Source organism: Meles meles, chromosome 4, assembly GCF_922984935.1.
Source record: "Meles meles chromosome 4, mMelMel3.1 paternal haplotype, whole genome shotgun sequence".
NCBI classification, from domain to species: Eukaryota; Metazoa; Chordata; class Mammalia; order Carnivora; family Mustelidae; genus Meles; species Meles meles.
In genome coordinates, this window is record NC_060069.1 from 116,588,715 (window position 1) to 116,599,131 (window position 10,417).

The 10,417-nt window shown below is 36.1% G+C and overlaps 1 protein-coding gene across 1 annotated transcript; it reads right to left on the reverse strand.

Annotated features, from left to right (window-relative positions):
- Positions 1 to 1,825: 1,825 nt before the first annotated feature.
- LOC123940477 (olfactory receptor 5K1-like) lies at positions 1,826 to 2,755 on the reverse strand. Its single transcript, XM_046003322.1, has one exon. It carries the CDS (start codon positions 2,753 to 2,755, stop codon positions 1,826 to 1,828), a length of 930 nt encoding a protein of 309 aa, XP_045859278.1.
- Positions 2,756 to 10,417: the final 7,662 nt, after the last annotated feature.

Genomic DNA, 10,417 nt, shown 5'->3' on the forward strand with positions numbered 1-10,417 from the left:
GCTTTGAAGATTCTCAGTAACCTGATTCCCTGTCACCCTTATTTCCCATATTCCACAAGAGCTTTTAACAAAAGCTTTGTCAAATTTCTGACTCTGTCCATGGTTTACCTCCTTCACCTCAGTTCCCAGTGTCACACTAATTTCCATACACTTTGACTGTGGTCATATTCATTTGTTTTTTTTCCTCAAAACATCATATTTTAATATCATTTTCAAGGCACATCTAACTTTTGATGCTGCATAAGGTCTAAATAGCCCAGGAGACAAGGATCTCCATTTTCTGAACTCCCAAGCATCATTGATACAAATTCTAGCTCTATCACAATCACCTGGTGAACTTGAGCAAGCTACTCAATGTTTCAAAGTATGAGGATTTTACTGAGAAGATGCATGGAAAATCATTTCTAACCAATTCGTAGGTAATATATATAAAAGGTGTAGTTTTGTGGCATCAGATAACATGTTCTCAGTATTATATGTTTTTCTTTCATTTTTGCATGTATAAATGATCAATAAATTTTTTTGTTTAGGAATTTAGAATTGTCACTATTTTGTGCCTCATTTTTGCTTTATAGCAACTCCAACTTTTTGTTATTGCTGTGACTGTATCGGTAATTTACACTGGAATAAGTACAGGTTGGTGGAATTCCTGATAACAAACAACATAAATAATATCAGAGAAAAAATGGCTTCATTTAATTTAGAGTATTCAGGAATACACTGCATTTTTTTTTTAAAGATTTTACTTATTTGAGAGAGATCACAAGTAGACAGAGAGGCAGGCAGAGAAGTGGGGGGAAGTAGGCTCACCGGTGAGCAGAGAGCCCGATATGAGACTTGATCCCAGGACCCTGAGACCATCACCCAAGCCACTGCCAGAGGCTTAACCCACTGAGACACCCAGGCGCCCCTACACTGCATTTTTGATGGACACCCTAATCCAAATATATGAAAACAGTCAAATCCATATGGACATCTAATCCATAAATTCCATTTATGGCAACTACAGAGTGCTTCATAACCAGTAAGCAGATACTCTATAGATACTCTATTTCAGAGAATTTGAAAGTAAAATTGACTAACACTAAAGATGAAAATAGTCTTTTTTTAATTTTACATTTTTACTAGCATTTTTTCTTGGTTTCAGTATTTTTTAACTGTGGTAAAATATATATAACAAAATTTCCCCTTTTAAAGGTGAACATATACTTGATTTGAGAATATTCTGTGTGAACTAATATTTAAATATATTCTCTTGAATAAACTCAAAGAAAATTAATAATCAAAGATCTACAGTTTACTTCTGACAGTTGGTGTTGTTAAGAAAGGATTAATTCTTGAGAACCTGGAATGTGCCAGAGATTGTAGGATTATGCTTTGGAATTCCAGAAATTTGTCCACAATATTATTTTTAAAAATATTTTCAGTGTTCCAAGAGTCATTGTTTTAAATTAATTTAAATGGAGGTGATCTTTATCTAATGGGCTTCTATTCATCATATTTGTTGTATTTGTTGAAGACGGTAATTCATTATCCATTGAAACAATTAGCTAATAGTTTAGCTAATATTTTTTGACACTTAGTGTGTGACCTGAAGAAGAATTATATAGTTCAATCTTGCTGAGAGCTAGAGCTTAGATTTTGCAATACATTATACCAGAATCTCTCCTTTTTGACCTTAATTTGACTCCTATAATATCTTGTTTTAGTAATTGAATATTCTGAGGACAAAGTGGTCCTTTTCTACTTTCTCCGTATTCCATGAATTTGAAAAACATATTATTAAATTTAATTTTCCACAGGGTATTATATTTCTTTTAAATTGTTATAAAATTTTCTTTATAATTTTTTTCATAACATGTATTACTTCCTTATTTCTTAGACTATAAATAAAAGGGTTTAATAAAGGGATCACTAGAGTATAAAAAACAGCACCAGGTATATCTTCATCATCTTCTTTAACTGAATGTGGTCGAATGTACACAAAGAGAAGAGAACCATAGAATATGGAGACAGAGAGAAAGTGGGATGCACAAGTAGAGAGAGCTTTGTCTCTTCCCTCTTTGGATTTCATTTTGAAAATAGTAAAGAGAATGTAGAAGTAAGATATTAAGACACTACCAATGGTGAACACTTGAAGTGAACCTGAAAAGATAAATATCATCAATTCATTGATATAAGGGTCAACACAGGAAAGTCTGTATAATGGAAAAGCATCACAAATAAAATGATTAATTTGATTTGACCCACAGAAAGTTAATCTAAAGAAAAAACCCACATGAATTATGGAATGCAGATTTCCAGCTATGTAGGCCCCTGTGGTCATCTGAATGCAGCGTTTCTTTGACATCATGGTGTGGTATTGCAGTGGGCTGCATATGGCCACATAGCGATCATAGGCCATTGCTGCCAGGAGAAAGCATTCTGTAGTTCCAGCAAGGCAGAGAAAATAAAACTGTGCTATGCATTCATAAAGGGAAATCATTCTGTCATTAGAAAAGAAGTTCTCTAACGTTTTGGGGGTAATGGCACTGGAGCAACAGGAATCCATCAGAGCCAGGTTGCCCAGAAAGATGTACATTGGTGTGTGAAGACGATGCTCCATAAAAATCAATGCCACCAGGCCAAGATTCCCCACCATAGTGATCACATAGATAGTGAGAAACACCACAAACAGGAGGCTCTTCAACTCTGGGCGATCTGTAAATCCTATGAGGATAAATTCAGTGATCAAGGAGTAGTTATCTTCAGTCATATCCTCCTTCTCTGTTGAGATAGGAATTCTGGAGATATAAGATTTTAATTTAGAGTGTGTAGAATGTTTCTTCCAAATTTTTCTTTTTACAACAAAGAGAGGAAGTTTTTCAAACTCCCCTTAGTATCTCTGGATACAGGCACCCAAACATCTAGGGGATAGTCATCCCCCTACAAATGTCAGTTTTATAAGCTCAACTGTGAAAATCAGCATTCCAATGAATATTTTTGTAATTCCAAGAAGAATGCTTATAGAGGAAAAGGTTTGTCGATGACTTCATGCATGAATAGTGTAGAAATCTAGCATTCTTATATTTGGTTCAATGTTGACAAATAATATCAGGGTCAGTTTTTGTATTAAAGATCCTTAAAATAAATTTACTATCAATTTTCATGTATACACATTTTTTTTTAACTGAGCAAAAAGTTTTCATATACTCTCCCAGTGGAAAGAATGCTTGAAAAAAGCATACAACAGATATCTTAAATTTATACCTTAGGAATTGTATGAAGATCACAAAGGTTTAAGAATAGGATTTTCATCTTTAGATGAAATCCTTGGGATATCCAAGGAAATAAATATCTGTTTATTTTTAACTTTCTCATCCCTGTTCCTGGTATTAGATCCATTTCCATAAAAACTGATTTTGTCCATGCCATCATTCCCATTGATTTTTGCCCAGATCTCTAAATCCTTTCCATCTTTATGTAAAGCATAGTTTACATATTATGCTCCTTAAGAAAGCTTTAACTAAATGCCCCAGAGTACACTGATTGTCACTTCTTGCATCCACAAGCATATCCTATATACACAACACAATCTAGCATTGTTTATGTATAATACACATGGTTTTTAAAAAAATATATGCATGTACAGTTTCTTTATGAGAATTGTAGACATTTGAGTTCAGCTATGACTTATACTTCTCATAAGAGTTATTTAATGCTATGGGGTGGGGGGAAGTATTGATTCCAGTCCTAGCTTCAAAGACCTGAGTTAGGTGAGCTTATTGTCAGTATAGTATCATTGATCCTTAGTGACCTCTATAGTCTCCACAAATTGAGACTGCTAGTTTTGAAGAACAGGCTACAAAGGAAATTCTTGGAAATTTCTCATAAAAAATCTTATGCATCGTTCTCTTATCGGAAGCGACCCAGCTACTATTTTCCTGCTTCCTAAGAAACTTATGTAATATTTTCTGAAGTATATCACAGTAGTTTGAAAACTAATAAACATAAGCTTGCCTGTATATTTTAGTTTTATAACACTTAGAGAAGGAAAAAATCTTAAATCTTAATATGATTTTTGAGGTGGGCTGCCTGGGTGGCTAAGATATTTAAGCATCTTCTTTTGGTTCATGTCATGATTCTCCAGGTCCTGGGACTGAGCCCCTTGTCGGACTCTCAGCTCAGTGGAAATTCTCCTTGTTCCTCTCCCTCTACTTGAGTTCTCTCTCTCTGTTTCTCTCTCTCAAATGAATACTTTTTTAAAAAATCTTAAATAAATATGATTTTTGAGCACAAATTTTGTTTTATCTCAAAGTCTATCTTCTACTACTACTTATGGATCTGTTAGGATATTTTGACCAATGTGTCTAATTATGTAAATTCTGTGGTCAAAATGGTTTTTTTTTTCCATACTTAAAACATCAAAATAAAATCACAGGCTGAACATTTCACTTTCTTGTTCTAAAGTACTGAAGATAAGCCATTTAATTATTCAGCTATGTTAGAATTAACTTTCCATGTGCTAGCCTGAATTATGTAACAGAATTAAGCTGCATCCTTACCTGTATATTTGGAAGATCTACCTTATAATCAGGAAAGATCGATATGAACTGAGTTCAAATCTCATGCTGATTTGCCATAGCCTTCAGCTGTGGAAAGACCCAGAAAGGTGAGAAGTTGAAACCTGAGAACAATTAAAAAATGCTAACTGATTCAGATAAATCAATACATAAAGACACTAATAGTAAAGTAATGATAAATCTGAATACTTCCATTACCTGAATGCTCCAAGAAGAGTTTTATAACATCATATTTGTTTTGTGTGTGTCTGCATGGTGTGAAGTCTCATATAATTTCAGGATATAGTTTTTGTTTTTTTTTTCTCAGAAACACTTGGGATTAAATGAATGAAAGTCTGGGAGACGACTAATAAGTCAGTGTCAATAATTATGTTTCTTTCAATGCAAAATTAAACTTTGCATTAAATGCTTATGGGACTTGCCTATGATGACATCAGTGTATTTCTATGGGGAGATTCAGTTCCCAAAACATATTAACTCTGTGACATAAATTAAAGATGACCTGTGAGACTATGAGGTTAAAGTAAATGACCTTTGCTAAAGTCACTAAGTCATTTGATGATCATCTTGCTGATTCTTATGTAACTGACATTATTTTTAGAATTCTGTTCTTTATCCTGTGCATAAAATATAAAATGAGCCGAGGAGAGTCTCAGGTCAGTTTGGACTGTTACCTGAGAGAATAATAGGGTTTATGAAAGATGATTAGCATTTAGAGAGGAGAACAAAAGTTGTGGTAGTGTTAGCTGTATCATCAACTCCTTCACTCTGAGTTGAAGTCATTCCCATGTATTGCAAAATCCTCATGGGAACTTTGCTGTTACCCTTCAGCCACATATATGATTTATTGAGTTAATCTCTGTGCTTTTCAGCTCACCTGAATTGCTTTACCTTTCTCTCCCTGTTTTCCCCATTTGTTGGAATACCACCCGGATCCTCTGCAATGTGACTGGTGCCCTGTCACATCCTGTGAGAAAACTCCAGGAAATGGAGGGCAAGTGTCTTCCTGGGCCCACGCCCAGAATAAACAAGGGAGGATCACTGGAGTGTTTTCTTGTCCTCCTTTAGATAGATCTGATAAGTGTGGAGAAACCTTAACTTTCTCTAGTCATTTAAAGCTAAGAGATATTGTCATTTATAGCTAAGAGATATTGTCATTTAAAGCTAAGAGATAGTAATTGTTGTACCTAAATCACATCCCATAAGTAGCCCACGCCCTGCACATAAATCTATATCCTGTTTCTAATGGGATCTTAGGAAGGTATAAAAGAAGTGATTGTAAGAAATAAAGACATCTACTGATCATCAGTCCGTAGTTCCCCCATCACGCAGGCTCTGATCACCAGGATCCCCACCCTGGGAAGGTGACAAGTGGTGCCTGAACAGGGCCCTGAAATCGAGGAACAGTCACACAGGGATCCAGAGACCCTCACAGAAGGAGGTAAGTGATAATGATGGGGGAGAATCAAATTCGCCCCCAGCCTTTTCTAGCATTAATACACCTTTTATCTCAGGGAGGTGCTCGAGTATCCAGATGTCAATTAAGAACTTGTCTGGGTGTTATTAGTGAATATAATCTGTAGTTTCCTGATGAAAGAAACTTGGAAGAGAAAATTTGGTAGCACACATGCCATAATGTGGAAAAGGCTTATAGACAAGGTGCAAAAATTCCTGTGGATTTTTGGGTTACATGGACGTTAGTTAAAAATGATTATTTTAATTCTTAGAGGGGAACATAATGAAAAGGATCTTAAGGCTGAAACAGCACCTCTCTGCATACATATGAGTTAGATGATGAAACAACCCAACAAATTCTAGCCGAAAGTAAAAAAAATATTTTTCATCAAAAAGGAAAAATGCCATGTTTCTCCTTTGGCCACTGCACCTCTGATTTCCTCAGGGGATGAGGACAAGGAAAGAGCAGCAGACCTCTTTGGGAATGAGGGAAGTGACATTCGGTTGGATGAGAATTGATGCATGTTACAATTAGGACCAACAAAAAACAAAATTCTATTTCTGCACCATCTTACTCCCATGAGCTTCACTTAGTTTTCCCTATAACTTTTCATACTAACAGGCCAAATACTTACAATAGGATGCTGATGGAGACTGTAAGAGAATTTGAAAAGGTATGCTCCATGTACAGGCCCACTTTTCCTTATCGCTATGAATATTTATCCAGTAGGAGCAATAATGCCTGCTGGATTCCCTATGATTTTCACCTCATAGATAAAGTGCTATTAACCTCTTCGGAATTTCTACAATGGAAGATGTGGCTTTCTGAAAAGGCACATGAAAAGGTCAGGAGTTTAGGATAGAGAGGGAATGTAGTTGCTGTTATTTATGATATGCTCATGGGAACAGGAGTTTGGACGACTTCTAATCATCAAACTCATAACATCCCTCCTGCAGCCCTTCCCCATATATGTGATGTGGCCTTACAAATCTGGCAAAAAATTAATTCAGACACCGATTATACTGCCAGGCATAAAAAAATAAAAGGGCCTAACAAGCCGTACATTGATTTTATCTGCAGGTTAAAAGAATCGCTGGAAAAACAGATAAGAGGAGAACAAATTCAGGAAATACTCTTAAGACAACTAGCATATGATAATGCTAATGAAGATTGCCAGGCGCTGATTCAACCTCTTAGAGAATCTGGTGATGTCATGGATAATTTAAAAGCTTCTGTAATGTAGGACCCTTTAAAACTCAGGCCCAAGTAACAGTGTTAGAAACCAATGCTGTTCAAAAACAATTGCAGGCAAAATGTTTTAATCCTGGACAAATAGGACACATTAAAAAAAATGATGTTTCCCTTCCTGTCTGTTGTCCCCTCTCCCAACAATCACCTGAATAAATCTAAGATTCAACCTCCTAATATACGTCCCTGCTCTTGATGAGGCAAACACTGGGCCAAGGAATGTATGTTTAAAAACAAGAAAGATGGAAATCCTTTGGGGAACTCTCATCAGGGAAACTCCCTAAGGGGCAGCCCCAGGCTCCAATAAATATGTGATCCTAGAACTCTCCTATTCAGTTTATAGCCAAGAGCTATAATGGACTTATTCCCTGCTACTCAGGGACTAGGAGCGCTACTCTTGATATCCCTCTCTCTAAGACTTGCTTTATACAACCATCTCAGTGTCCTTATAAATTGTCAACAAACTTATATGGACCTATACCCACAAATATGATTGGTCTCCTGCTTGGATGGAGTGGTTTAACTATGAAAGAAGTTATAGTACTTACTGGAGTTGTAGACTCCATGTGCACTTGAGAAGTATGAGTATTCTGTTGTTTTAGACTGGAATGTTCTCTATATATCTATGAGGCCCATCTGGTCCAATGTGTCATTCAATGCTCTCATTTCTAAATTGATTTTCTGCTTCGAATATCTGTCTATTACTGAGAGATGTGTGTTAAGATCTCCTACTATTAATGTATTCATATCAATACTACTCTTTATCTTGATGAATAGTTTTGTTATGTAATTGGCTGCTCCCATTTTGGGGGCATAGACATTTACAATTGTTAGTTCATCTTGGTGGATAGTCCCTTTAAGAATTGTGTAGTGTCCTTCTGTATCTCTGACTACAGTCTTTAGTTTAAAATCTAATTTCTCTGATATGTGAATTGACACCCCGGTTTTCTTTTGAGGCCCATTGGCTTGAAAGATGCTTCTCCATCCTTTCACTTTCAATCTGGGTGTATCTTTAGTTTCAAAATGGGTCTCTTGTAGACAACATATGGATCGGTCCTGTCATTTTATCCAATCTGCAACCCTGTGTCTTTTTATAGGCACATTTAGGCCATTCACATTGAGAGTGATTATTGATAGATACGTTTTTATTGACATCGTGTTAGCTTTGAAGTCTTTCTTTCTGTAGATTGTCTCTATATTTCTGTTCAATAATATTATTAGGATTTTCCCTCTTTTATACAATCCCCCTTAATATTTCCTGCAGTGTTGGCTTGGTGGTCACATACTCTTTTAAGCCTTGCCAGTCTTGGAAACGCTTTATCTCTCCATCCATTTTGAATGTCAGTCTTGCTGGATAAAGTATTCTTGGCTGCATGTTCTTCTCATTTAGTGCCCTGAATATATCTTGCCAACCCTTCTTGGCCTTCCAGGTCTCTGTGGACAGGACTGACGTTATTCTGATGGGCTTTCCTCAGTATGTAAGGAGCTTCTTTGTCCTAGATGCTTTCAAGAGGGTCTGCCCACAGTTTTAACAATTCATTCTTACCATTAGGTGTCTCGAGGACTTTTGAGAATCTATAATCTTGGGGGGAAACCGTTCTGCCTCTAGCTCATGAATGCTGGTTCCATTTGCAAGATTGGGAAAATTTTCATGGACAACTTGTTCCACTATATCTTCTAGACTTCTTTCTTTCTTCTCCCCTTCAGGGATTCCAATATTCTGACATTAGAATGTTTCATGGCATCATTTATTTCCCTGATTCTGTTTTTGTGGCTTCTAAGCTGTTTGTTCCAGGCTTCCTCCTGATCCTTTCTCTCTATCTGTTTGTCCTCCAGATCACTAATTCTATATTCTGTCTCAGTTACCCTAGCTTTTAGAGAATTTAGATTAGATTAGAACTCATTGAGAGCAATTTGAACATCATCCCTGGTGGCTTTCATTTCTGCCCTACTCAATTCCGTTTGGTCATCCATGGCTTTCTCCAACCTAGCTATTGCCTGGATAATTGTTAGACTAAATTCACTTTCTGACATAGAGTCTATGTCAATAGCCACGAACTCTGTTGCAGAAGGCCCATCCTCCATATTTTTCTTCTGTTGGGCATTCCTCCTCCTAGTCATTTTGGTGATGGATGACTGATTGGATGTAGCTGGGTAGATATATCCATGGTGCAGTCAAGGTTCACCCTGGAACACTTCTGAGCAATCAGGATTCCCCACCCAAACAAGCGAAAAAAGAAAAGAAAAAAAAAAAGAAAAGAGAGAGAGAGAGAGACAGGAACAAAGGAAGATAAAAGTGAAGGCTCAGCCAAATGGGCCCCAAGGTAAGATTTATGAAGTACACAAACAAAAACAGACAAACAAAAAGACTGATAAAAATATATGACAAGAGAAAAAAAATATATATAAAAGCAAAAAAAAAAAAAAGGAAGAACTCATCAAAAAGAACCTCAAGTATAAGATTTATATACTATGAGGACAAACACTAATACACAGAAACACTGGCAGAAGAAAAAGACGGAAAATTGGTCATGAATTCTGATTGTGGGCGAGGAAGCTTATTTTGATTCTTCCTGGATGTATCTTGATATCTTTGTTAAAGTACTCAACTTTCCTAAGATAAAGGGGGATTAAAAATTGGTTTACCTATAGGGGTAGCATTGATTAGGGAAAGGGGATTACCTTGAAGTTTAACTCTATATGAATATTAGAAAATAAAAATAAAAAAAAGAATAAACAAAACTAAACCTAAGTAAAATTTTAAAAAAATTAAAAAAGTAGAAAAGCAATAGAAAAACTCGGGTGTATGTATCAAAAAACTCAGGTTAGATGGTTATTATAGAATATGATGTACTGGACATCTCACTGTGATGGTAAATAGGTTAAAATTATCTATATAAAAAATGAACTAGAAAAGTGGGAACGAGTTGAAAATAAAAGTTGTATCTATGAAATAGTGGTTGTTGTTCTCTTGTTGTCTTTTTTTTTTTTTCTTTCCTGGTAGGTTTTCTGGGGGAGGGGCCTGACACGTGTGTTTTCAGTCAATGATGTTCCCTGAGTTAAGTCCTCCCACCCCCCTCAAGGGGGTGGGCTCTGAGGAAACCGGTTATTTCAGGCTTTTGTTTTCTGGAGGTTTTTATGTTTGTTCATC